General features: G+C 58.2%; 9 protein-coding genes across 9 annotated transcripts; all 9 read left to right on the top strand.

Moving 5' to 3' along the window:
- Window positions 1–1,198: 1,198 nt before the first annotated feature.
- On the top strand, window positions 1,199–2,212 carry LMJF_32_2090 (conserved hypothetical protein; the record flags this gene model as incomplete). Its single annotated transcript, XM_001685479.1, has 1 exon — window positions 1,199–2,212. The coding sequence occupies one exon, from the start codon at window positions 1,199–1,201 to the stop codon at window positions 2,210–2,212; it is 1,014 nt and encodes a 337-aa protein (XP_001685531.1).
- Window positions 2,213–2,798: 586 nt separating this feature from the next.
- Window positions 2,799–4,427, top strand: LMJF_32_2080 (conserved hypothetical protein; the record flags this gene model as incomplete). Its single annotated transcript, XM_001685478.1, has 1 exon — window positions 2,799–4,427. The coding sequence occupies one exon, from the start codon at window positions 2,799–2,801 to the stop codon at window positions 4,425–4,427; it is 1,629 nt and encodes a 542-aa protein (XP_001685530.1).
- A 1,948-nt stretch (window positions 4,428–6,375) lies between these two features.
- On the top strand, window positions 6,376–7,380 carry LMJF_32_2070 (conserved hypothetical protein; the record flags this gene model as incomplete). Its single annotated transcript, XM_001685477.1, has 1 exon — window positions 6,376–7,380. One exon carries the CDS (start codon window positions 6,376–6,378, stop codon window positions 7,378–7,380), a length of 1,005 nt encoding a protein of 334 aa, XP_001685529.1.
- Window positions 7,381–10,799: 3,419 nt separating this feature from the next.
- On the top strand, window positions 10,800–12,992 carry LMJF_32_2060 (ABC transporter-like protein; the record flags this gene model as incomplete). The annotated part of the gene is made up of 1 exon (XM_001685476.1): window positions 10,800–12,992. One exon carries the CDS (start codon window positions 10,800–10,802, stop codon window positions 12,990–12,992), a length of 2,193 nt encoding a protein of 730 aa, XP_001685528.1.
- Window positions 12,993–13,687: 695 nt separating this feature from the next.
- On the top strand, window positions 13,688–13,963 carry LMJF_32_2050 (hypothetical protein; the record flags this gene model as incomplete). Its single annotated transcript, XM_001685475.1, has 1 exon — window positions 13,688–13,963. The coding sequence occupies one exon, from the start codon at window positions 13,688–13,690 to the stop codon at window positions 13,961–13,963; it is 276 nt and encodes a 91-aa protein (XP_001685527.1).
- A 1,679-nt stretch (window positions 13,964–15,642) lies between these two features.
- On the top strand, window positions 15,643–18,186 carry LMJF_32_2040 (conserved hypothetical protein; the record flags this gene model as incomplete). The annotated part of the gene is made up of 1 exon (XM_001685474.1): window positions 15,643–18,186. One exon carries the CDS (start codon window positions 15,643–15,645, stop codon window positions 18,184–18,186), a length of 2,544 nt encoding a protein of 847 aa, XP_001685526.1.
- Window positions 18,187–19,818: 1,632 nt separating this feature from the next.
- LMJF_32_2030 (putative ras-related protein rab-2a) lies at window positions 19,819–20,454 on the top strand (the record flags this gene model as incomplete). Its single annotated transcript, XM_001685473.1, has 1 exon — window positions 19,819–20,454. One exon carries the CDS (start codon window positions 19,819–19,821, stop codon window positions 20,452–20,454), a length of 636 nt encoding a protein of 211 aa, XP_001685525.1.
- A 2,971-nt stretch (window positions 20,455–23,425) lies between these two features.
- LMJF_32_2020 (putative ER--golgi transport protein p24) lies at window positions 23,426–23,908 on the top strand (the record flags this gene model as incomplete). The annotated part of the gene is made up of 1 exon (XM_001685472.1): window positions 23,426–23,908. One exon carries the CDS (start codon window positions 23,426–23,428, stop codon window positions 23,906–23,908), a length of 483 nt encoding a protein of 160 aa, XP_001685524.1.
- Window positions 23,909–25,523: 1,615 nt separating this feature from the next.
- Window positions 25,524–26,408, top strand: LMJF_32_2010 (conserved hypothetical protein; the record flags this gene model as incomplete). Its single annotated transcript, XM_001685471.1, has 1 exon — window positions 25,524–26,408. One exon carries the CDS (start codon window positions 25,524–25,526, stop codon window positions 26,406–26,408), a length of 885 nt encoding a protein of 294 aa, XP_001685523.1.
- Window positions 26,409–26,962: the final 554 nt, after the last annotated feature.

Raw genomic sequence — 26,962 nt, 5'->3', positions numbered from 1 at the left:
CGTGCCTTGAGTTTTGGAGCGTATCGTTCATGTGAGTTTCTCGCTTCTTCAGGCGCTCTCTCGTGTTGTGCGGAGGTGCTGCGGCGTTTTGTGCTCTCTCGTTGTGCTTTCTGTGATGTACGCGCTGTCACGAGATGGTGCTCATACCCGCTCTCTTCCGTAAACTGTTTCTTATCGTTCACCACTGCACCAAGGTAGACTGTATAGATGTGTAGACATGCACGTTTTTGCCAACCTGTGCATATATATATATGTATGTATACATATATGTGTCTGTGTGTGTGGTCATGTGCTCAGGTGCGTTCCGCTTCGGGGTTGGCACGGGCTTCGGGAGAGGCGAAGGCGTTGTCTGAGAAAGATAAGGGAGATTGCGAAGAGGAGCCGTCTCTCTGTGTCGCTGTGCTTTCCTGCCAGACCGGCGCGCAACTGCGGACTTCTCCCCTTCCCCCACGGGTGATTGTTGCTACACAGACGCAAGACATCCACGAGTAACATGGCATACACACACACACACACACACACACAAATATGGCATACGTGCGCACCACCATCACCGCATCAACATCCAGCGAATTAACATACCCAACCACCCGTGCACAATTGCTTACTGATGTTTGCGAATGGCGTATCATGCCGGTGTGTGCCGGCTGCTGCGAGCGAGGGCTTTAGCGTCCCGAAGGAGGACGTGTGGCAGCCCGTTGCGCACAAGCGAGATACGGAGGGAGAGAGACCATGGGCGAGTGGGCGAGGGGGGAGGGGAGGGTGCGACGCGCTCCGTTTCACGAATGCGCCACGTGCGTTTGTGTCACCCTCGTTGCTCTGCTTCGACATGGGTGCAAGCGAAAAAAGAGCTGGAGCAACGAACGCACGCTACTGTGATGCGCATCCCTGCATGCGTCTCTGCAGGTGGCCAGCGAAGGACCTCTCTCTCTCTCTCTGCTGAACGCTTTTTTCGTGCTGTCCCATCAATGACACACGCGTCTTCTCCATTTTTGTTCTTCTTTACCATCCTCCGTGCGCGCTGTACACGGCCTGTGGAGCTTCTTTGGTACCCTGATCCACGATTGCGGCCTCAGAGCGAGCGAGGAAGAAGAGAAACGCATGAGACTGCTGGGCGTGACGAGACCGCAAAACCCTTGCGTGTCTGCGTCTTTTCGAAGGCCCTCCTTTATCTCTATATCTGTACACCCGCTCTAGGATGAGCTCTATCACCGGGGCTGCGTACTCGTCCCCGGAGTACACGCACTGCATTCGCGATTCGCGCTTTCGCCACAACGTCTACGAGCCTGAGGCGGACACATTTCTCTTTCTCGATGCTCTCGACAAGGATGCCGAGCTTCTTCGCTCCATTCGACCAGACCGCTGCGTGGAGGTGGGGTGCGGCTCCGGCGCCGTCATCACACATCTCCGGTGTCTACTAATGCCGTCCGTCGCAGCAGCAGCCACACAGGAGCTTGAAGCAGAAACGCCTGAGCTCTGCTGTGGCGCGAGCGGCATCCGAAGCGCTGTTGGCGGACCAATGTTCTGTGCTGTGGATGTGAACCCGCTGGCTCTCGAGGCCACCGCAATCACCTGGACGGAAACCCTTCTCAAGTACTTTAGGGAGACGGTTTTGGCCGCCTTCTACGAGCGCATATTTCAGAGTGCCGTTCCAACCTCGCTCGCTGCCCCAGTGGTGCTCTCGGCCGAGGGGGTTTCGCCACCACTAACGCGTGTGGATGCCGACGACCCGACATCTTCTGCGCTGTCGGCTTCGACCTTCTGCCTTCATCGCTTCCACGGCGATCTCTTAAACGCGCTGCCTCGTGGGAACTCGGCGCCCGCGCTGTTCGATGTTGTCCTCTTCAACCCCCCGTACGTCCCGACCTCGCTCAAGGAGTTGCAGGATGCCATAACCCAAAGGGACGTGATCACCACAGCGTGGTGCGGCGGGCCGCGAGGACGCGTTGTGCTCGACCGGTTCCTGCGTCAGCTTCCTTCCGTTCTCTCGCGGCGCGGTGTGTGCTACGTGGTGCTTATCAAGGAAAACAATGCGACGGATGTGGTGGCGTTTGCCCAGGCTGCGTTTCGCGAGCATCTGCGTTGCAGCGGGACGGAGACTGTGAAGGATGAGGACGACGTGCTTGAGGCCTCGGAGGTGGCGGCGCGCTACACGGGCGAGCATTTAAGCGTGTACAGACTGCGCTACGTGCCCCGATTTCAAACGCCATGAAGGGCGCGTGCTCACATGTGCGCGACGGCACATCCTCATGCGCTGACATTTTCTCTCCCTGCTGACCGCCTGCCAGCGACGCTAAGCAGCAGGGCCCAGAGATGCGAGGCCATTTTGCGACCTTTCACGCGCGTACATGGTGCTTCGTTTTTTTTTGGTTTCCGCGTCCATCTGCAGCTATGTGCGCGCACGTGATCTAGAAGGATATGCGCGACATGCGCAGACACGGTTTCACCACAGCGCCGCCTCCCTCAGCACGCTTCTGCCCGCATCGTTGCATTGCCAAGCATTTTGTCCACAGGACCTCGCGCACGCGCTTCGCGTTCGACGGGAATTCGTTTCGTCATTGCATCATCACCCTACTCGATATGTCTCTGTTGTCTATGTGAGGCGTGCACGCGTCTTCTGTGTACGCGCAGCACATCTCCTTCCTCGCCTCCATCTATCCTCACCCCCGCACGCCCCTTTGTTGCCTGCGTACGCATTCACGAACGTGCACGGCAGGTGACGCACCTTGACACCTCTAACGCACAAACGCACGCCAACAAAGCGCCTGCTCGAAGCCTCATTGCAGCCGTACGCACTCATGCAAGAGATCGCGGCAGCGGAGCCGCCGTTCGCCTGCACGCCGGCGCTTGTTCTGATCATTTCAGAGCCGAAGCACGCGCAGACACTGCTGCGGGCCGCAAATCTGCACCTTCCCCTCGACCAGACCGAGGGCGGGCATTTGAAGCGACTGCGACCGCGCCGCTGCGTGACACGGGTGCCACTTACGGAACCCCAGTCTCTACCACCTGCGACTCCGCCCTCGAGCTTGGAGCTTCTCCTCGCACTTCAGCCACTCGAGAGATGCGGTGCGGCGCACACGGCTTCCGTCTTCACAAGCGCTGCTTCTTCTTCATGTGACGCAATCGGCGGGACAGGCGCCAATTCTGGCGCTGCGGGCAGCGGCCATGCTGCCTTGGAACACCGGCTTTTGTGGCCGCTGACTCGAGCAGAGGCGTCGCTGTGTGCTGAACAGGTACTTACGCTTCTCTCCAGCGACTTGGCGTCAGCCTCAAGAGTGGTGCCGTTTCGCGCATTCGTAGAGGCGGCCTCTGCCGTGACCGCTGAAAACTCCGCAGCATGCGGCACACGCCAGCAAGCGATCGGGATCTGTGTCCGCAACGACGACACAGAAGGCTATACTTCAACGTCGAGCTCCCCTCGCGTAGGGGACGACACCGCAGCCGCCTCGGATGCTGCTGCTGCTCCTTGTGGATCGCTTGCTTTTCAAATCATGTCTGTGCCAGCGACGGCCCCGAGGTCGGATCCGGCGGAATGGGCGAGCGCTAACCGTGTGTGGCCACTCGCTGTACCCCGTCCTCACGCTCCCACTCTGCCGTCCGCCGCATGGACGGCAGAGGTGTGCGGGAACATGGTGAAGCACGTATTTCCCCTCTGCCGTGGTCTGCACCGTGTCTGTAAGGCTCGTGATCAACACGTGCGTGCCAGCAGGCTCTCTTTGGAGAGAGGGGTGGAGGAGTTCTCGAAAGCTGCGTCTTCGCCGCAAATCAGTGGGGCCGAAGAGGAGGCTGTCGTCGGCGCGAAGGAGCCAAGTGGGCTGCTCGACATTGTGGCTGTCGTGATCGATCCTTCCACGGGGCGTGTTGTCGCGACGAGTTCTGGCTGCACATCCATGCGAGTGGACAACCCTGTCGCCACAGCGCCGTACTGCGGTATTGTCGCAGAAACGCCCTGCAGTGAGCGCACCGTTTCGTGGAAGCGGCAGCGCGCAGTAGCACCGCAGCAACCGCGCCTGATCCTCGAACACCCTGTGATGTACGCGTTGAAGCAGCTTGCCGCCGTACAGCAACAGCAAGAACATCATCGGCAGACGATGCAGCCTTCCCCTGGCACAGCCGGGGCGTTCACCGCCCCTGGGAGCCTGGAACCCGGGCCATCCAGTGCAGTCACTGCTGAGGATGCGCGCCACGCAAACAGCACCCGTCCATATCTGGCAAACGGGCTGGACCTCTACGTGACGCATGAGCCGTGCGTCATGTGCGCCATGGCGCTGGTGCACAGCCGCATCCAGCGCGTGTTTTTTCTCTTTCGAAACGCGGTGCACGGTGGTCTTGGCGGCCGCTATCACCTGCATTCGATGGCCTCGCTGAATCACCACTTCAGCGCATACGAGTGCACGGAGGCGGCGGAGCTGTACACAACGCTGTAGTGCCATGGGTTTGCAAGCGAGGGAGAGCACGTGCATGTGCTTGTGTAGGTGACCGCGCGTGCCGTTGCTGCGATGATAGTGGTGATCTCACGTGCGGCTCTACCGTTGCGGTTGAGAGCGTGTGCGGCGACCTCTTCACACATGCTGAATTAAAACCGATGTGCGTCGGCATATCGTGCTAGAAGTAGGGAGTGGCTCTCTTGCACGACATGCGCACGCGTATAATAATCTCGCAGGACGAACACCACGCCTCTGCAATTTCACGACTGCCGCTGCTACAGTTCTGGACTTTGCGATCTGGGTAGTCCTGTTGCAGCGCCTATGACTTTGTGGGGATGTGAGGTTTGAGTGTGCGCCTGTGTGAGTTTTGCCCTCGCGTCATGGCTTCTTTGTGTTGCTGCGTTCCCTTTTTCATGCACGGCGCCTCCTCCTCGTTCTTGACGCGACTTGCCCCCGTGGCTCCCCCACCACTCCCTTCTTGCACACGCACGCGTCAACGCTGCTGAACATACCTCCGGCCCAAGGAGGCACAGAACAAACAAACAAACAGAACAGCCACAAAATGGGCAACGCGGCAGAGCGCAAGTGTGCCGGCCGTGCCGGGAGAGGGGCAGAGGGGCAGAGGGGTGGGGGGTGGGGTGGGGGCTCTGTGGAGCGGCTTTACCTATTCTTTGCTTTTCTATTGGAAGGCAAAAAAAAAAAACGCCACGAATCGACCGTTCCTGACAACAGTATTTTTGATCTCTGTGCGTGGTGGCGAAAACGGCTGATGGGCGCATCGTCGGAGGGCTTGTGGTGCCCACGGCGTGTGATACACGGCGTTTTTCTTTGATTGCCGGTTTCCAGGTGCCGGGGTGGCGTTGACGAAGCACCTGGAGGAGGTTACCCCGCGCGCGCGTCCACCACTGCCATGTGCTGCGTGATGGGCCTGTGACAGACCGGGTCGAGTGGCGTTTGACTCACATTCGAAGGCAGAGAGTGGACACGCTGAAGAACAAGAAGAAGGACCTAGGCAAAGTCGCGGTGCGGCCTGAATCCGGTATATATTGCTTCGCGTTGGAATAATAAGACGCCGCATGGGCGTTGGTGCGGTCCCGAGTGTGACGAGGCGAGCCGATAAAACAGAGCTTGTGGAAGCCATAAGATCCACCGTCCCAGCATCTCTCAGTCGGTGTCCGTATTTTGTCGGCTCGTGCCGATGTTTCACTGCTTCCAGTGACGCCGCGATGTACTCCTTGAAGCACCACCTCGTCTTTCTCTGTTCTTCTACCGAGCGCACTCTCCGCTTGCTACTCCTCCACATCTTTCTCTCTCTCTTTCTGTGACTGTTCACCTTTTCTGCCTGCACTCCGCCTGTCGGACAACACCTCCGACCTCGCCCGAAACACATACACACACACACACATACACACATGCACACACACACACGTGCAAACACACATACACACATACACACACATACACACACACACACACACACACACACATACACATACACATGCAAACACACACGTAGTCACACGGGAGATCTGTAGCGCTCTTCTACCCGTCGATAGCCGACGACGGAGAACGTAACCGGCAAGTGAACCGGCCCACGACCAAAACGCATACGCCCTGTTTATGAAAAGCACCCACCATACTGTGCAATAACCTCTCGCGGATTTTCGCATACAGAAACACACACCATCATTCCGCTTTAAGCACAGCACGGCTTACCCGCTTGTGCGCCCGTGCTTGCCGCCTCACGGCATCAGCAGGTGAAAGTTGGAGTGCCCAGTGCCAGCATCAGGTCAGACTCGCACGCACTTTTTTTTCGCCCTTTTTTTTTGTTTTCGCGCAACATTTTCAAGCGGTCTCTTTAAAGAGGCTGCTTGTACTGGTTTTGCTACCGCCTTGCACGCAACGAGCCACGACCCTGTGTGAACTCGTCTGCCGCCGTCTGTGAATAATGATGCCTTTGGTGCTTCTTTCTACCTCTCGTGGAAAGGAAGCAAATGCAAAGTCGCTAGTCGCCTATATGACTCGCTCGCTGCTGACGCCGATCGCAACCAAAGCTGCTGCAGCGGCGGGCAGCGTCTCGGCGGCGTCAGAGCCGATCAAATACCGCTGCTCTAGCACAGAGCTGCAGTGTGGCTACAGCGGCGGCGTCGACGTGTATCTTGCCATCGACAATCAGCACCGCAGCACCTTCCTCGAGCACAGCGTGTACCTGTACAGTGCAGCTCTCGAGGTATGTCCGCAGCTCTCCATTAGTATCATTCCCGTCATCGGCACAGCAGAGGCGGCAACGCGCGACAAAGCAAGCAAGGAAGAAACTCACGCGCCTGCAGCCTCCTCTTCGCCCTCAGCGAGCTCGAAACAGCAGCAGCAGCAACTTGACGGAGTGCAGCGCGGCGGTAGCGATGTCATCGAGCTGTACGACGATGCGGCGGCAGTACTGCGGGAGTGGAAGTTGGTGGACAAGGCCTTCATGCGCGATGCGGAGGGTTTTCAGCCGCACTACAAGTACGTCGCTGTCGGCGGCACATTTGACCATTTTCACTCCGGTCACAAGGTTCTCCTTTCGACTGCCTCGCTGCACGCGATGGAGAAGTTGCGCGTTGGTGTGACGGATGCGTCACTCTTGACACGGAAGAAGTTTGCAGAGTCACTGCAATCGATCGAGCTGCGCATGCGGAACGTGGCACAGTTCCTGCAGAAGATGCGGCCGGATCTGGAGCTGGAGCTGGAACCCATCTCAGAGATAAGTGGAGGCACAAAGAGCATCCCCGACGTCGAGGCGCTGGTGGTATCGCCGGAGACGGCGAAGTCGCTCGGCATCATCAATGAGATGCGCGCTGCAAACGGCGGCTTGGCCCCGATGGTAGGAATTTCGATTCCGCTGGTGGAATCGCCCACCGGCGCGTTGATCAGCTCCACCTCCCTGCGGGAGCGCCAGACGCAGGCGGATTAAGGCTGTGGACGAAAGGGGCGGGTGCGGGGCAGGGAAAGGAGAGAAGGACAACGCATGTGTGAGAGCTGCTGTGGTTAGAAGCGACATTGCTCAACGCCCACACAAGAGTCAAGAAGCGGGTGAGTGTGAAAACGGTGGGGCTTGATCCAGAGACGGAAAACGAAGAGGTAACGCAGATGAGGCGTTCAGAGCGCCATCTGTTTGGCTCCATGAAACAGAAGGACTGAAGGCACCCGAGGGGGAAGTAGAGGGGGAAGGTGGAAGCTGTACGAATCGCTCAAAGAAACCAAAAACTTGCAGTGCGTGTCCAAGGGTGCGTCTTTGCATGTCGAGCCTGCTGGGCGAAGCCCGTCTTGTTTCCTCTCCTTTCTTTTGGTTTCGTTTTGGCCTTCTTGCGTGAGCGGGCTTTTCCGCCCTTCGCTCGCTAGCTCTTCTTTTTGTGCTGAAACCCATCATGACGACGGTCACGTCCCAGTGCGTGGTATCTCCGGTTTCACTACCCACACTCCGTGTGGTGAAGCCAGGCAGGCTCCCTATCCCCTTCCGATGCACAGCCACCTCTGGTGGTGGCAGGGTTGAGTGCCTACGACGTAGGCGCAGGCCGGAGCGATGCATCGCGACTGATGTGGGCGGCCAGGCTCTGCACGGCGCTGCGTCAGAGCGCTCTGCGACGGTGCACACGCGTGCACTAATCCATGTAATAGGCAAAGTATGCGCGCAACTCGAACGCATCCCACACCCGGCCCTAACTGCCCACTGGTGTGGGCAGCCCGAGTACCACCCCCGATGGTGGGCGCACACCGTGTGGCGACCGGCATGATGGGGGAGCGGCCTGCGAGGCGGCCGTGGTGGGTAGGGGTTGCGGCAGAGGCCATGCTCCGATGGCTGAGTGGGCACATTGCTGTAGCACGTGCGTCTCACGCTGCTTCGCACCAGGCGATGCGGTGCCTGTGACGGGCCAGGGGTAGGGTGGCGCATAGCTCATGCTTTATGTGCGAGACACGGAGGCGCGCTAGAGGCGAAAAGCTTTCCTTGATGCTTGTCGACTTGCTCTCCTCTTCTCTGCGTAATGTGGCGATGGCTTGTGTCTCGTTCTTCTTGTCTTTATGTTACAGTGAAGTGAGCGTCTGATTAGTGCTGCGATTTCTTCCCCCAGTCTATCCGGTGTTTTGAGTCGCATCACAGCTTGCGCATCCACACCTCTTTGCTTCGGGTCGTGCACAGGCGGGCACATGCACACGCACAGAGATGTGCACGTGCAGGTGCACTGGGTCGATCGGAACGCACACGGGATCGTTGTCAGCGCTTCCTGTGTTGTGATCGCGTCACTCATCTCTGTATCTCAGCGCCGCCGTCCTGAGATGGCGCTGGTGTGGGGCAGGGCGCTGGTCTCCTTCGTTTGCTCCTATGCTTTGCCGATTTTTTTTTTTTTTGGTTTGTCGCGTGTGCGTCTGTGTTGGTATTGTGCACGTGTGCAAGAATGGGTGCGAGCACCACCTCCTATGCAATTTTGTAGGCGTGCCTTGGGCGGGGTATGGGGGCAAGGAGCTTGTGCCACCTCTCTCCTCATCACGACCACCTCTATTTTCGTAGGCCAGCCAGGGATGGCGCTGGTCTCTGTCGGGTGGTGGGGAACCAACGTGAGGAGTTGCCCTCTTGTGGTTTGCTCTGCTGTGTTTATCATCGCACGCTGTTCCCCGGACACGACGGCGTGCTTCGGGGAAGGGAGGTAAGGAAGGATCGAGCTTTGTTTGTCCAGTGGAAGCCATGACTTTATGCCACCTGCCAGGGCTGCTTCCAGTTTCCGTCTTCGCTGCGCATGGGCCCCGCTGCCGTTATGGTGCCTTCTCGCCCGTCACTTCTTCGGTGCATGTCTTTATAGTACGCCTCACCTCCCATCCCGACCTTCCCCTTCACGTCTCCACCCGGTGGGACAGGAAGATAGAAGGGCAGGCGACATGGAAGCCTCGCCAGGACAAGTAAACACGACGTATACGCGCATCTGTGCTCTTGAACAAGAGGACGCCCTCTATTCGCGCCGACAGGGCCTCGGGTTCCGCGGCGCAGCCGCACACACTTCAGCAGTCGAATGGGCTGGGACGAATGGGCGGACTCGCTAAGGACCTCGGAGCAACTCACTCTCCCGCTTCTTCCATCTCTCCCTCTCTCGCCTCTCTCACGCACGTTGGCAAAAGAAAGGGAAGTGCTCACCTGCCTATATCCTGAGTACATGCGATGTGTCTGTGTACGTGTCTCGGTAGTGTACGCCTGTGCACTGTTTCTTGCGTTGTCAGCGGACGTTTTGCCTCTAGTGGCTCTTGGGAATGCCCTTTTGCGTGGATGAAAGATGAGAGGAGAGCAGGCAGAGGACAGGATGGTGACGCGGGAGGAGCGGCCTTGGTTCTCTGAGGCCTCTTCTCGTTGCTTTATCGCCTACTAGTAGATGATGGCTAAGATGACGTATGAGGCGGCTTGCGCCACGGTGGAAGGCCCGAGGTTTGTGGTCGTGGTGTTGGAGAGGCGGCGCACCCTGTTCGACGTGTTCGCTGTGTTCGTATCGGCAGATCAAAGCTGCAAAAGAATGCAGCTGAATGTCTGGCGTCTCTTGCGCAAGACACACACACACACACACGCACACAGACAGGCACACAATACGCACGATGCACAGGGTATGATGCGTTGACATTGACATAGCAATTTGCGATTGATTCACTTCGTGATCATGATACCATTATTTACCTTCTGATACCCCTGATAGGCGTGCATGTATGTGTGCATGTGTGCATGTGGATAGGTGTGTGGCAGTGTTGTCGCTCCTCGTTCCGGAAGTGTCGGCCTGGGTCTCCTTCTCTCCCCCAGAAGTCGGGGTCATGTTTCCTTTTTCCAAGCGAAGAGGGCTTCACGCATGCAGCAGCCGGGCAGCGACCTCCTCAGCAAGAAGAAAGCGCCCCGTGCTGCATGTGCGTGTCTTGCATAGGCTGACTCTGTGACAACGAAGCGGTTCATGGGCGAAGGAAGACACCGACATGCAACTAATAAACAAGAGCAGCAACGTGCGTTGTCATGGGGCTTTCTGGTCTGTGCGTTTTTCGTGTGCTCGCGCATACTCCCCCCCCCGATTACCCAGCATCGCTGATGCACACACTTATCGGTGGTTAAGCAAGAACCTTCTGATTCACCGTGCTTTGGCGGACCATCTCTTCCCTTGCGTTTGCGCCACCGCCCGGCGCCCGCCTGGCCACCGAGACGCCTCTGATGGGCTGACACATGCGCTCCAGTCGCCCTCTCCCTGCTTACTCCCTTGCCGCCTTTGCTTTTGTGCGTTTCCTGTTCTCGATCCTGTTGCTCCCTCTCTGCAGGCTGACATCCAATGACGCACCTGCACTCACACCCGCTTTATCTGTGAAGGACTCTTTGCCATGTCCTCTGCGAAGCACCCAGAGTCAGGTTCACCACCGGCAGCCGTGCTGTCGTCTCCAAGGACGGCCCCGGAGGGTGAGGCTGTCGGTACGCTGCAGCTCCTGCGGTTTGCCTACAGCTACATGACATGCCAGCAGCGCGTCATACTCGTGTCAGGCCTCTTCATGGCTTGTGCGACGCTGCTGAGCATTTCGATTCCCGCCCTCGCCGAAGAGATAGTATCATACGGCATGAGGACGATCACAAAGACCATAGACGGTGTCTCGCACACTGCGGAGAGCTCTAGCGCCACATCACTGGAGGCAGCAACGGCGGCGCCGGGACTTGGGGTGCCCGCAGACGGCGCGGGAGCTGGAGCGGATCGGCTCTTCTTCCTAGGCCTTGGTCCGCTCAGCGAGCGCATCTTCAAGCCGCTGCTTCCGATGCTCTTCGCTTTTCTGCGCGGTGCCGTCGTCGGAGATGGTACGGAGTCTGTGGCGTCGCTATCCCCGTACGTCGAAGGGGTTCTCTGCCGCTGCCTCCTCATGGCAGTGGCGATCCTATGCTACCACTTCACTTCCCTGGTCGCTCACCTTGCCGCGTACTATGCGGGATCGGGAGCGCAAAATGCCTTGACGAAGGATAGCGTGCAGCGCATCCTCCATACTCCACGCCCCGAGCGCGTCGCAGTCGTGAACGCGGTGAAGCTGGCGCAGCTCATCACCGCCAGTGGACGGGCCTTGAGCGACACGACCGGCGAGCTGCTCACGAACGTGCTCTCGCAGGTGATGTACATCGTGGGCTTCTTTGCCGTAATGCTCTTCCTGTCCTACCAACTCACCCTGACCATTCTAGTCGGGGTAGTGGGGATTCAGTGTCTCTTCGTTTTGCAAGGGATCTCGTTGCACCGCCAGGGCAGCCGCGTAACGGCAGAGGAGGCGAGCGTGCAGGCGTACATCGCGAACATCCTGCAGCGTAGTCAGACCGTGCTGGTCTTCGGTTGCAGCGAGTTCGTGCTGGACCGCATGGCCGACCGATCGGCGCAGTTGTGGCGGCTGACCAACGGTCTCAACCGCAGCATCCACGGCTACGCCGCCGTCAGCTCCGGCCTCACCCGCCTCATCCTGGTCGTGGCGCTTGGGCTGTCGAACTACTACCAGCAGAAGGGTCAGCTCGGCATGCGGCACACAATCTTGTACTTTGCGTGCTTCCAATCGCTTGTAAACACGCTCGCATCGCTTTCGTCCGCAGTGAGCCAGCTGCGCGCCACACTCGGGCGCCTCAAGACGTTGGAAGCGATGCTGCGCTGGTACTCGGAGCCGCTCGCGGACACCGCGGGAGAGGGCTGCACCGCGGCCTCGGAGTTGGCCGTGGTCGACGTGCAGGAGTCCGCCACAGCAGACGTAGCTCTGGACCACGTTAGTTTCTCGTATCCAGCGGTGCCGGCTTTCTTCAGCGAGGTTGGTGGCGCCGCTGGCGCAGGCGACGCCGTTGCCTCGTGGGAGCAGCAGCTGGGCACCGACATGGGCAGTCAGCACAGCAACGGCGTGTCGGAGGTGAGCTTGACGGCTCTTATTGGGGGCATCACGGTCCTTTACGGTCCCAGCGGCTGTGGGAAGAGCACCTGTCTGCGGCTTCTGTGTGGTCTGGTGCGGCCTCACACGGGCACAGTGCGCACGCAGCGTCGAGCCCTGCTGCTGGAGCAGCAGCACGCCATCTTTATCGGCACGGTAGCAGAGAACATCTTGCTCACCAACTTATCCAGCTTTGGTAGTAGTACGGCTGAAGCGAGTGCGTTAAAACCCACGAGGCCATCGAGTGGCGCTCTTCAGTTGCCCACTGCCGCAGCGACTTTCGCTGAGATGCAGCGGCGCGTCACGGACGCAGCGGTTAAGAGCGGCTGCGCAAACTTCTTGAGCAACCCATTCAGCACCTTCATCGAGAGTGTCGACCACCCGCAGTTCAGCGGTGGTCAGCTGCAGCGCATTGTCTTGGCTCGAATGTTGGCGCGGACGGACAACCATTCCCTTGTCCTCCTAGATGAGCCTACCACTGGACTCGACCGGAGCGCCGTGGAGGTGCTGCTGGAGGCTATCAAGGAGCTGCGTGACACCCATCACAAGACGATTCTCATTTCGACCCACGATCACCGTGTGGCGGAGGTGGCGGACAAAGTTATCGATCTGTCGGCGAGCGCAGCAGAGGCACAGTAAGGACGCCGTTGCGCATGTCCTTCTCGATAAGGTTTAGACTTGTGTGAATGAATCAGATGCAACACACGCACGCACACACACACACACGGAAAGACGCACGCGGATCGGATGCTCCGCCTCGTCGTTGTGGCGTTGCATTTTTTTTTATTAGTTAAACATGTGCTTTGTTCCACCGGCAAACGATGATTCACTCCCGCGCTTTCCGGCGTTACACAAGGACGTTTTTCTGTTTGGCCTCCTTGTAACGGAGTGTACGCTTGCCTTGCTCGTGCGAGTGCACCGTGATAGTTGTCGCTGGCGCGCGCGGACAGAGGTGTCCCTCCGTGGTTACCTCGTTCAGCTCGAGCATGATGGCGTCTGCACGTTGCACACCAATGCATTATTTTTCTTCCTGTCCATCGATCTTTCTTTGTGCTCGTATCGTGTCTCTCGCGCTTCCTCCTCGCTCTCCCTCTATGCCCCGGTCTCATTCCCGCTACGGCTTTGCGACGCTGTTGACGTGAACGCGGCATGCGCATCCTTCCTCACCGCATCGTTCATGTACAGTCTGCCATTGCGGGAGCCGCCGATCGAGGCGGGACGGCAAGTGCAGGGCTTTCTAAGGAGTCACTGAGCTCGAACTTCTCCGCCCCATAATCATCTCCGTGGGTGCTTCTCAGCTCGAATAGGCGCGCGGAAACCACCCCATCACGAACATGCGTCTCACTGCGGGCAAAATTTACTTTTGGGGCTCGGTGGTCATCGTCTTCCTCACTGCATGGAATCGTCGCTCCACCGCCCAGCTGCGCACCGTCGTCGATAACTTAAAGGAAGAGCGGATGCGTGAGGCGGAGCGGCTGCGCCAGCATCAACTCGGCGGCCAAGGCGGGGTCAGCGGCGCCCCCATGATGACGTCAGTGTCGTCGATGCCGAAGCATTTCAATCCGTACCACAAACAGCAGGAGATGGAGAACGCATCCACAGATAAATAAGCCGCAAAGATCAACAGATAAGGCTGGTGGTAGTGTTGTCGCCTGAGTGAATGGCGCCGTGGTCTCTACCGGAGGTGGGTGGGGGTGACTCTATGCGTGTGCGTGGTAGCAAAGCCAGTTCATCCGGCTCTTTCTATTTTTCTGTGTGCTCCTGTTGAGTGTTCGCCTTTTCACGACCGCGTGTGCTTCTCATGACGACGGTCACGTTCCAGTGCGTGGTATCTCCGGTTTCACTACCCACACTCCGTGTGGTGAAGCCAGGCAGGCTCCCTATCCCCTTCCGATGCACAGCCACCTCTGGTGGTGGCAGGGTTGAGTGCCTACGACGTAGGCGCAGGCCGGAGCGATGCATCGCGACTGATGTGGGCGGCCAGGCTCTGCACGGCGCTGCGTCAGAGCGCTCTGCGACGGTGCACACGCGTGCACTAATCCATGTAATAGGCAAAGTATGCGCGCAACTCGAACGCATCCCACACCCGGCCCTAACTGCCCACTGGTGTGGGCAGCCCGAGTACCACCCCCGATGGTGGGCGCACACCGTGTGGCGACCGGCATGATGGGGGAGCGGCCTGCGAGGCGGCCGTGGTGGGTAGGGGTTGCGGCAGAGGCCATGCTCCGATGGCTGAGTGGGCACATTGCTGTAGCACGTGCGTCTCACGCTGCTTCGCACCAGGCGATGCGGTGCCTGTGACGGGCCAGGGGTAGGGTGGCGCATAGCTCATGCTTTATGGCAGAGAAGGGGAGCACGTTGGAGGCGGGAAAGTGGCGTACAGCTTGAGTGCGTGTGAGTGCTCTTGGTGCATTGGCACACCAAGTACGAGCTCGATACTTCAATGACGATGATGCTCACTTTCTCGTCTGCGTCTTTTGCTGATTGCTAGTGTGATTATTCGTGGCAGCTACTGTGCGTTGGCGCGCTGCAGTGCGCAGGTTTTCAGCAGAGCACGAGTGGCTCGTGCACGAGATCAAACAAGCCTATGTCAAAGGAAAACAAGCAGCCGCGGGCAAGTGGCGTGCGCTTACGGCACCTCATTGCCTGGACCTGGTTAGGCGGTGCTACGCTGCTTGCTGTTGGCTTCTTGGCCACCGCTTCGGTCGAACGGTGTTCTTTCACCGTTGCTCGCGTGAGTGTATGGGCGTGGCGCACGAGTCGCTGCACGACTTGGTGCTCGTTGTTGCCTTCCAGAGTGTCTCTGCTCTTCTTTTGTTTCTCTAGCTGGTCTCTCCTCGGCAACCACTCCGCACTCAATCGTTGCTTCTCCGTGTGTCTGCGGTCGTTGTGCTATCGCGCGTTATCGGGCCCGAACGTACGCATACGAAGGCATACACGTTTCTACAGGTGTTGGCGGGAAGCAGTTCGTGAGGAGCTCTTCCAGTACCTATTAGGCTGCCGCTGAACTTGGCGAGGAGGCATGCGAAAGGCTCCGTTCGCCGCTGAGCACGCCCCCGTTCAGCGGTCGACGCAGCCCCGGCACGGCGATGGCTTGCTTCAAATGCCGCGTCCATTTTCTGTAGCTCCTGGCTCTGCAGTATCTCCACATGCACAAAGATGGCCATTACAGCCAGTAAAGACACATGGTAGCACTGCGACTAAGAAGACGATCCCGCCACATGCAATGGCGGCCGGCGGTACCAGGGTCAGCTGTGCCGGCCCCACGGTAGCGCCTGACAAGTTATTGATGCCGTCGCCCTCGACCGCCTCCCCGGCGCCTCCGGCGTACACGGGTGCTGCGCTGCTTGCCGGGTATACGAGCAGACGAAAGATCGTGCAGAAGGCGGCCGCCCTCTCTGCGCGCATGCGCCGTCAGGTGCAGGATGTTGTACAGATGGAGGAGGAGCAGCGGCTGCTGTCGCAGGCGTACCGTGGCCGGCAGAAGCTGTTGGAGCGGCAGCCGCAACTGCTCCAGCAGGCCCAGGCGAATCCGAGAAGCGTAGCGGGCTTTGAGGGCGCTAAAGCGGCAGGCGAGAAGATGGCGTCGAAGGCAAGGGTGGGCACTGCTGGCGATACGCCAGCTACACCTGGCTCTCCCTCCAATCCAGCGTCGCCAGTCGAAGCTGCCGCGGCATCACCCGACAAGAACAACCCTACACCGTTCCCAGATGTCGATATCGGGCTCGCTTTAGAGGGTGCCTTGGACATCAAGCAGCACCTAAAGCAGCAGGTGCAGGAGAAGAGCGACACTCTGACCAAGATGCGCGGAATACAGCAGGCGATCCTGGAGCTCAGCGAGGAGGCCACCGCCGACGTGGAGCGGCGCTTGGCCCAAAGGAGCTACTCGACCTCCGTCGAGGAGGCAGACGGGCCCTCTAAAGCGCTCGCGGCTGCGGACTTTGGCGGTCTAGCGACCGATGACAATGCCGACCGGCACCCCGCCTCTTCAACGGAGAAGAGGAAGGTCGAAATGATTCAAGAGCTGCGGTCGACCTTGAAGGAGATGCTCGACGCTCACCGTGCCCTTTCTGTGGCCCAGTACTCGACGGTTGGCCGAAGCGTCAGGAGGGGCGCCGCAGCGACCGAATTGCCAGGGTCGACGTGGCTTGAGCAGGACGCGGCGTACCGTCCCCCTGCACCCTTGCAAATGTTCAGCACGAGCGCGTTTGCCGTCACACTAGAGTACCTCAGCAACAGCCTTGCCTGCATCGCACATATCGCGGACGAAGTGTGTGTCGCGACAACCTTCCGCTCACGCGCAGATCCAGTGGTGCTGCTCCCCCACCTGGAATCTCTGCAGAAATGGGTTGCGCAGGCTGAACGCTGCCTTGACACGGCGCAGCGGCATCTCCGTCACTTCCAGTCGGGCGAAGCGGCTTTACTTGATGGCGGCGCGTACGAGGTGAACAGCCTGCGCGAGCAGGCGCTTCTCTTGAGAGAGTCGCTAACTGCGCATGAGCAGAAGGTGAAGACAGTGGAGGAGGCGAAGGTGTCGGTGCTGCATCGTCTTCGTGAGGTTAGCCGGCGCTGCTACCTCTGGGAGGCGCACTTACTTCACCGCAGAGACTCCGTCTACGGTGATGGCGCCTCTCGGGTGTCGTGCTCACTGGAGGGGATCGGTAGTGGAGCGGCGCTAGGGTGCTTCTCCACCCCTAACGCAAAAGTGTCGGAGCCGATGCTGATGCACGCGGGACCTAATGTGGATGCGGGTGGAACGATGGTGCCCAATGGCAGTCTCGGTATTTCATTTCCGCACACCACGGCGCCTCCCGCGTGTGTCGAGAGTCGCCTCATCGCTGCTACGACAGAGGAGGCCTCCTCCTTGGAGGCGACGAAAGCCATCACGCTGCGGCCTTTGTCCACATTGCGGAATTCTCACCGTGGAGGCAAGCGGAGTTTCAGAGTCAGAAGTGATGCTGCGTCACGGCCGCTGACCACCTCGTCGCTGCGCACGCCATCTCTGTCGCTGGTTTCCATCTCTGCGCGCGCTCATCAGCCACCGACGCCCTTGTCGCTGCGACTCATTGAGCAGCGCGTTGCTCGCTCGTGGTGCAACCCGTACGTCCGCAAAAAGTGCCTGTGCCAGCGTGCAGAGCAGGTGATAATGCAGCATCAGCCTCAGCAGCGACAGCTTCAAGGCCGTTCAGCAGAGCAGCGGCGTTCTTTCTCGCGTGTCGGCGCCTCGGTGTCGGAAGACCTGGGGAGCGGATGTCACAATCTGGCTAAGGAGGCAGCGCGGGCGCCGACCTCACAGCCGGCCAGCTTCATCTCTTTCGACTCGGTTCACCGCTGCCCATCCTTGTACACGATCACGGATGCCACCGCCGCCGCAGATGGTGCGACTGGTCGAGTCTTGCTGCCGCGGCTGGGGTCACACACTGACGCCAGCCGCAACAGCACTGCTGCAGAGTCAAGGCGCCGTGCCAGTCGTGTCGCAGATTCCCTGGCAGCGTCGGTGGCCGGCTCGACAGCTGCCTTGGGGGAGTCGCTGGAAGATCTGGCAGATGCACGCACCGTTCAGCTGCTGCAGAGCTTACTGCGCAGCATACCTTCTAAAAACTGTGCCTCCGTTCACGATCACGCTAAAAGCACGGAAGGGAAGCGCGATACCGGCGGCGGCAGCGGCGATGTAACGGCCAACCCATCGCTGGTGCAGTCACTCTGCATTGATGTAACACAGGATGAGGCGAAATGCGCTGCCATGCGGTATAGCATCCAGCGACTCAGCAGGTATCTGGCGACGTGCACAACACGTCCCGAATCAAGCCGGCAGTCGATCTTTCAAAAGTAACCCAAGGGCGGGGGACTGGCGAACGCATTTTGCGGAGAGGATGATATGAGTGAGCGTATTGACGCGAGCAAGGGGGCAGGTGAATAGAGGGGTGTCCGCGACGGATAGAGGAAGGTGTATGCGAGGGACCTCCCCGCCCCCGCCTGCCCCTTTCTGACGCTCTGGCGTTCGCTCTCGCAACTGTTGCGTTGCTACCCCACCTCTCTCTCTCTCTCTCTGGCTAGCTGCTGCTGTTCCGCTCTCCTCACGGGCTCTTTTTCTTGGCTTTTCGTCTGCCTTGCACCCCCTCCCTTTCGTGTGCTGTTTGCTTGAATCCCTCGTCTCGGCGGGTGTGATGGTGGGGCCGTGCGAGTAAACCGCTTTACATCTCATGAATGGCGGAACGCGAGGCACCACCGCAGCTGAATAGGCAGTGAAACACGCACGCATACCGGCGCAGAAGGGCCACTGCTGAGGATGTGTATGCCACTTTTGTGAGAGTTTCTCGCTTCATGTATATATCTATATATTGTTTTGTTCGTCATTCTTCCATGTGTCACCGTACTCATCATGTGCAGTCGTTTCTTCCTCTGTTGGTGCCCGCATCTTGCCACGCGTCTTCCTGCTTTGAAACCCCGTGTGCGGTGTGTCTCTTGCTCTCGCTTTCTGGACTGCTTGTGGAACTATTGCATTCAACGTTGTGGCGTGCATGTGCGTGTCTATAGGCGGGTCTGAGCATGAGGACCTGCAGAGAAACCGACAAAGCCGAACAGTACCGCGGTGTGAGGCGATCTGACGTAGCACTGCACCAGTGCACAGGTCTGTCAGGGGCACTACATCGGGAGCAGCAGATCGAATGCGACTCCGTCGTGTGTGCTCGTGTCTGTCTTTTTGCTATAGGACCTTCTCTACTCTTTCCATACCTAAGCAAACCGCTGGCCGCGATGTGCTGCAGGCTGCCATTCTACCAGGCTCATTAATTCCACCTTCTGTTTCGTTGCTCTCTTCTGATTATACTTCCGCCTCTGATCATCCATCCACCTCCCTCCCCCACCCGCACACCCATACATACACATACCATGTGAATGAGCACATGCGTCTCCATGGGTTTGGTATCCCTTTATTCCCCCTATTCGTTTTGCCCTTGAAGAAGAAGAACAGCCAACCGATAAAAAGGCCTAGCTCTACTACCTCTGCTTGTGCTGCTGCGTCAAAACACGTGAAGCCATCATCCAGAAGATTCTTTGCCCGTTTCGCGATTTGACGTATCCCCACCGATTCGTTGCTGCCGTCTGTGTCTTTCTTTCTGTCTCTCTGTTCGTCGATTCCTTTGCTGTTGCCACCCACGCATCATCTACTCTCCCGTATACGCGCTCCCATCGCGCCACTGCAGTGACGTGGTACTCTCGGAGCACAGATAGAGATAGAAAGTGTGTGCGCCACTGCTGCTCCTTTCTGTTTTCACTTTACATTTTTCTCTTCGCTTGCCATTCTCAGCGGCGGTGTGTGCAAGCCACCGTATTATCTGTTTGAGCTGGGAACTCCCTCCTGCCACTGCCCCAGCTGCTCATCCCGCGTGTGTCGGTGTGCGCGTGCTCGCGAGCTCGTCCACGTATCTTCTTTTTCCCCACATCGGCACTTCGCCGAAAAACAATGTCGCAGAGCAACTACGTGTTCAAATACATCATTATCGGCGACAGCGGCGTCGGCAAGAGCTGTCTGCTGCTCCAGTTCACCGACAAGCGCTTCGAGCCGTTACACGACTTGACCATCGGCGTAGAGTTTGGGGCGCGGCTCATCTCCATCCAAGGCAAGAGTGTCAAGCTGCAGATTTGGGATACGGCTGGGCAGGAGAGCTTCCGTAGCATCACCCGTAGCTACTACCGCGGCGCTAGCGGGGCTCTGCTCGTCTACGACGTCACCCGACGAGATACCTTCACGCACCTGCAGAGTTGGCTGGAGGATGCCAAGGCAAACGCGAACACGGCACTTGTGATTATGCTGATTGGTAACAAGTGCGACCTCGAGAGCAAGCGCCAGGTGAGCCGCGAGGAAGGAGAGGCGTTTGCGCGCTGCAACGGGCTGATGTTTATGGAAACGAGCGCCAAGACATCGCAGAACGTCGACGATGCTTTCCTGCAGACGGCAGCGCTCATCTACGACAACGTGCAGCTCGGTATGATCGATGCGTCTGTCGTCTCTGGACGTCCAGGGACGCAGGCGAACAACTCGCGTTTGCAGAATGCGCATGCCAACAACAACAACAGAAGCAGCGGGTGCACGTGCTAAATGAGGAGAATGCAAAGAAGCATGCGGATGCGAAAACGCGGCGATTCGGAGGAGGTGGCAGCACCGATCCGGAAGCGTGGTGACATTGAGGCAAGGTGTGTCTTACTCCCTTCGTGCTCGCAAACCTCTCAGGCTAGCGCCTGAGAGGGCGTGCCGGATGCGCGTCTCCCTAACCTTAGCTTCACTTTATTTGCGCGAATATGTCGTTATTGACCGTCTCCTTTTTGTTTCCTTTATCCTTTGAAACGATGGCGTTTGCTCAATCGCGTGTGCGCGAGCGAGTGATGTGTGTTGCTGTAGGAGTAGTCGCGGATCGGTGTGTAGGGAGTTGTTTGCCGTGTTTTGTTTCGTTGTTTCGCGATGCGCTTGCTCTGCTGCTCTCCTTTCTTCATCTTTTTTTCAGAGTTTGGATGCCGCCTAGCTCCCAACTTCACCCCCTCTTCCTCGTGCGCTCCGTGCTTTCACTGTTGAGGCGTGATTTCTCGGTTGCTTCGAGCGTGTGCGAGCTCTTGCGCATGTATTGCTCGGCGTGCCATCTGCGCGTTCATTGATTTCTGGGAGGACGACAAGGAGGTGTGTGTGTGTGTGCTACTGTTCTGTATCTTGTCTCTTTTCGTTTGTTCTTGCCTTCGTGGTTTTCTTCAGCTTCTCTGACGAAAAGGTGTGTGGCCGTGGCGCAAGGCACGTGGGCCATGGCACGATGGTAATCCCCCTTTGTGGGTTCGCATCGCTGCCTGAGCGAGCGAGTCTTTGGGCGGGCGCTTTCGTGACTGCAGTCGGTTGCTGTGGTCGGCGTCTTGTCTGCGGACTCGTGGGCTGCTCTCTCATCGGCTCCCCGTCGCCTTTTCGTCTCCTTATCGTTTGCACTGCCTGTTCCTGTAGGTGTGACCTGTACATTGTGTGCTGTCGAGGGCTCCACGATGAAGGGACGATATGGGGAGGTCGAAACAAGCGCGCGTGAGCCAAGATGGCGATGATGTGCCTTGTTCTGTCTCTCTGTATGCCTGCGCGGGACCATCTCTGTTTTCCTTTGCTTCTGTGCCGCGTGTGCGATTCCATGCTTTGGGCCGACACCCTTCTTTGCTACCGCTGTTCTAGCTCATGTTGTTGTGGCTGTCGATGCCTGGGAGCGTGTGTCTGCTTCTCCCCTCTTCCTTTCCCCCTTTGGGATTTGGTCGTTTGCCGTCTTCCCGTTTCTTTGTTTGTTTGCCTCCTTTTTCTCGCTTCTGCTGCGTAGATGCTGCTGCAGACATCAGCGATCTTTCCAAGAAACACACGCACACACATGCATGCATGCATGCATACATACATACACGCGGTTGTGCCGCTTGCCTAGCTCTTTCGTTTTGTTGCTGCCGCATAGGTGGTCGAACTTTGGGAGAGGCGATGATTTTGCTGCATCCCTCTGCACGTGCGCGTGTCGGGAAGATGTGGCCATCACCGCTCAATCCCAAGGGAACAATGAGCCGCCCTTCTCGCAGGGAGGGAGGGGGTCGAATGCGGTTACGAGCAGCCGATGAATGTTTTGTGCGTACGTGTGCATGAAAAACTCTGCTGTAGAGATGGGCGGGAGCGTGTATGCGGGTTCGCACACCCGTTGGACGCAGATGTTTGTGTGCCTTTTCTCTTTGTTCGTTTGTGGTATTCGCATGGTGCAGCGTGACGCCTTTTCGGGGAGGTGTTCAAGGCCAGTTTTCTCTTCCCGCTCTCCTCTCTATGGCCGTTCTATCTTTGTCTGCCTTCTATGCACGCGCTCCTGTCTCTTATTGCATGGTGGGGTGGGGAGGCGAGTCTCTATGCGTGGTATCTCCGGTTTCACTACCCACACTCCGTGTGGTGAAGCCAGGCAGGCTCCCTATCCCCTTCCGATGCACAGCCACCTCTGGTGGTGGCAGGGTTGAGTGCCTACGACGTAGGCGCAGGCCGGAGCGATGCATCGCGACTGATGTGGGCGGCCAGGCTCTGCACGGCGCTGCGTCAGAGCGCTCTGCGACGGTGCACACGCGTGCACTAATCCATGTAATAGGCAAAGTATGCGCGCAACTCGAACGCATCCCACACCCGGCCCTAACTGCCCACTGGTGTGGGCAGCCCGAGTACCACCCCCGATGGTGGGCGCACACCGTGTGGCGACCGGCATGATGGGGGAGCGGCCTGCGAGGCGGCCGTGGTGGGTAGGGGTTGCGGCAGAGGCCATGCACCGATGGCTGAGTGGGCACATTGCTGTAGCACGTGCGTCTCACGCTGCTTCGCACCAGGCGATGCGGTGCCTGTGACGGCCCAGGGGTAGACTGGAGAGTGGCTCATTTAGTACAGCAAAATGGGCACGTTGAACATCATTGAAGAAAAAGCATCCACTTGCCTCTCCCCACCCGTACCTCCCTTCTCCTTGGCACACTAAACATGTGCCCGTCTTCTTGTGGCGACGGGGCCTTCCCCTATGTCTTTTGGTATGGGTGCACACCTGTATCCGTGTGTCTGTGCTCGCCGCCACTCAACCTTACCTGAAAGAATACAACAACAACAAGCAAGCAAAACGGAAAGCCCCATCGTGTTCGCGCCTTTTTTTGCCCCCTCCCCCTCCCCCCTCTCTCTCCCCCCCCACACACACACGTGGGAGCACAGGTGTACACATACGCATACAAACACACCGGTGCGGGCACCTTTGGGACGTGTAGGTGCACGCCGCAGAAACCACGTTTCTTCTTAGCTCGTTGGCTGCTGTAGCTTGCTCATTTTCGTTTTTGTTTTCTGTAGTATCGTCGCGCGTTGTGTAGAATTCGTCTCCATGTCACCCCAGCTTTCGCAAAGGCCACTCGCCGCCGTCGGCGCGCTCCTCACTCTTGTGATTTTGTTCTGTGGCTGTGCTGCGGTGCAGTCAGCGCGTGCCGATGATGGTGGCCTTGCTGTGCAGGTTACCGCTGGCCAGGAGGTCTGCTTCTACGAGGAAGCTCCTGGTGTTGGGGTGAAGATGTTCCTGCACTACATGGTGACCATGGGCGGTTCCATGGACATTGACTGTAAGATTTTGGCGCCGGACAAGTCTGTCATCTGGAATGCTGAACGCGACACGGAGAACCGTGTCCTCTTCAAGTCCCGCATACCCGGCTCGTACGCCTTCTGCTTTAGCAACCGCATGAGCACGTTGACCTCGAAGGTGGTGTCCTTCTCTGTAATAGTGGGAAATGGAAATGCTGCCGATGTGATGCGGCCAAAGGGGGCGGAGTCGGACTCACTTCACCGCTCCATCATGCGTCTGCAGCAGGGATTGCGGGAGATCGAGGAGCTGCAGCAGGCCCTGCGCACCCGTGAGCAGAACCACCGCGCCACAACGGAGGTCGCCAACACGCGTGTTGTGGTCTTCTGCATCCTGGAGAGCTTATTCATTATCGGCATGGGTGTCGGAAGCGTCCTCTATCTGCGTCAGATGTTTGTGACGAAGCGCATGGTGTGAACGGGCCATGGACGCAATGGCAAACAGCCTCAGTGCACGTTAGAGTTAAGCACGGACTTGTTGCCCCCCCCCATTTCGTTAGATTGGCCCTCTGAAGCATACGCGATGGGCTACAGCGGAGATTTCGGAGGTAGGGGGGTGGTGGGGGTTGGGGGCGAGGAGGTTAGGTGAAAGAACAAATTCTAGGAAGGGCGAAGGGTGACGGCAGGAAACTCCAAAAGACATCGAAAAAGAGGAGGAGAGGGGGAGATGCAGATAAGACTGTCGAGTGCGAAAGGTCAAAGAGGTGCGCGATTCCTTTTAAGTGTTCTTCCCTGCAGATGCGAATAATGCTGAGGCACATCATTGTGTTTCTCGTCGTCCAGTTTCCCGAGCAGAGAGGGGGCGCGGAGCGAAGCAACGAAAGCAGAGCGGAAGTGAACTACCAAAGGAGGAGTCAGACGGGGCTTCCCACGCACCGTGCGCACGTTTGTTCTCTGTGTGTGCTCGTCGGATTTTGTTACTTGGGCGACTTTGTTCGGCACTCGGATGGGCTTCTACGAGACGGTGCGCCAGGCACTTCGCACCACAAAAACGTCTCTCTCCTTTCTCCCGGTTGTTTTCTCTGTGGGTACATCGTTGCGCCTTTCAGCTTGAGCTACATCTATACATATATGTGTGTGTGTGTAAGTGTGTGTGTGTGTGTGCATTTTCGTTGCGGGAGGAGGGCCAGGGAGGGGTTTGGTGCTGTGAATGTGCACGCCCATTGTGGCCGCCTTGATGGAGACATGAAGTACCCGCCTCCCTCTCCCCTCAACCAGCAAAAACGGCGAAAAAAGAAAGAGGAGCAACGAATGCCCCAATCACCTTGACGAGAGCGACATCCATGCGTGTCCTTCTCTTGTTCTTCCTCATTCCTGTGTGCGTTGGCGCCTTGCTGTTTTTTTTTTTTTGCGTGATCACACGCCTTGAGTGTCTGGGCTTGTCGCTCCGCGTATGTTGCATTCTGGGTCCTTTCAAAGGCACAAAAAAAGTTAAACTACACAGCTTGTCGATGTATCTGTGTGACATTGCAGCGCGCATGCTGCGGGCATCCGCTGAGCAGGAGAAGCCCGGGTCGCATAGCGCTTCGTGGTGGCGCTTCTTCCTTTGTCTTTATTCTCGTTGTTGCCTTGCACCACCAGCGGTGAATCGTCACCGATGAAGGCGCGGTGACGGTGTCGCTCTCTCTCTCTCTCTCCGTCTGCATCTGTCTTTCTCGTTATTAATGCAGCCTTATCTGATCGCTCGTGGTCTGCTCGCACTCCTCCTTCCACTTTAGTTCGTCTGTTTCTCTGCCCACGGAGTCTTCCCGTCTTTTTTTTTTCACCTCCCCACTCCGTCCGCCGTCGTCACCGGCGCACGTCTCAGTCGTCTTCAACGTGGGGACTAAAACCGAAAGCAAGAGCGCGAGGCGCGAGTCCAGAAAAGTGGAACAGCTGGCAGAGCCCGAGGAATAGACACGCACCGAAACGCGCACACGCGTCCTCTTGGTCCTTTGCCCTTTTCCTATGCTGGTGTGATTTCTCTGCTTGCATCACACCCATTACCCCCTTTTGCTTGCTCACGTGCCCACACACGCAGACGTACCCGCACCATGCCTCGCAGAGCCCTACTCGGAAACTGGTTTGAGGAGGAAGCGTATGAGCGAGACCGCCGGCGACTCATGCAGGGCCGCAGCGGCGGCATCGTGGAGGCCTCAGCCGAGCTGGCACACATGATGGCCAAGATTCGGCATCACAACGCCCCTCATGCTATCGCGCCGGTCGCAGAGGATGGGTATTTGCACTTCTACGTCCCGCTGATGCTCCAAAACGCTCACACGTGCGGCTTTCTTAGCGTGGACCTTGACGAGCGCAAGGCCACATCAACAGGGTGGCAGGTAGAATGCACCACCGCCCCAGCGGAAGAGGCGACGTCGCGGTGCACCGTGGTGCTTACGCCCGCTGCGATGCCACAGACGGATAGCTTCCCTATTCCTGAAGATGAGGCGGACGTGGTGCATTATGGTCAGCCATTCTATCTGATGACGGTGCGCGAGCTCTGCGACGATCCGCTGTTCCTGATGTCGGAGTTTATTACGCCGGGGTGCGCGTCGCGGGTGACACAGAAGCTGCAGCACACGTACTTTTCTCCAGACGGCGGCAGCGCGGCGGCCATGTGGTGCGCCGAGGATGCGAACCCCGCCTACCAGGAAGACATGCGTGATCATCCTGTCAAGGCGGATGATGTGATCCGCATTCGTCACAACATGACAGCCGCCCCACTGGCAAGCCTGCACGAGGTCTTCAACGATTTTGGCGCGCAGTTTGAGGTGGGCTGTGGGCGCCTTACGGCGCTAGCAACCAAGAGGCGCGGCGGCCCGCCGGCGCCGGCAAACCTGTGGATGTTCATTCACAATGGTCAAGGACTTCAGCAAGAGTCTGACGAGGGTGCGGTGTGCGGTGAGGCAGATACTCAGGAGGCCTCAGCGGGACCATGAAAAAATGAAAAGCAGAGCGCCATGCGCGTGACTTCAGCTTCGTTTGCGCTGGCGTGTGCCTCTCCGCGCGCGTCGCCTTCCGTGTATGCGGGTCTCTTCCTTTCTTCACGCAAGCCTCTCTTCCACCGGCTCAACCCTGTCAGCGACTTTTTCTTCGTCGACTCTACGATGTAAAAGGAGTTTCCTTCCTCCACTCTCGACGTGTGCATCTACTCGCTTTATGTGCGGGTGGGCATGAAATATGTTGTGTCGACTTTCGTCGTCGCGTGAGCGTGTGCTAGTGCAGGGCACGCCGTTGTTCACGTGGGCAGCTAACACACACGCTCTCTATGCACCCCCACATGTAATTGCGCAAGAGCAGCCGCACTAGAACCAAATGCACGCACGCCTTCTCCCGCTGGCATACACAGGTGCCCGTGGCGACGTGCAGTCGACCATGGCGCAGACAGTGCATGGCCAGGCTTTCCGTCGTTAGCGACCGAGTGCTGCAACGCCCGCCAGGTGTCAACCGGTGTCCCCCACGCATGGGTATTCTTCAGGTCAGCCAACCCCCT

This window comes from Leishmania major, chromosome 32 (assembly GCF_000002725.2).
Source record: "Leishmania major strain Friedlin complete genome, chromosome 32".
Lineage (NCBI taxonomy): Eukaryota > Euglenozoa > Kinetoplastea > Trypanosomatida > Trypanosomatidae > Leishmania > Leishmania major.
The sequence above is the reverse complement of the archived record's forward strand: the minus strand, read 5'-3'. Positions and strand labels throughout refer to the sequence as shown.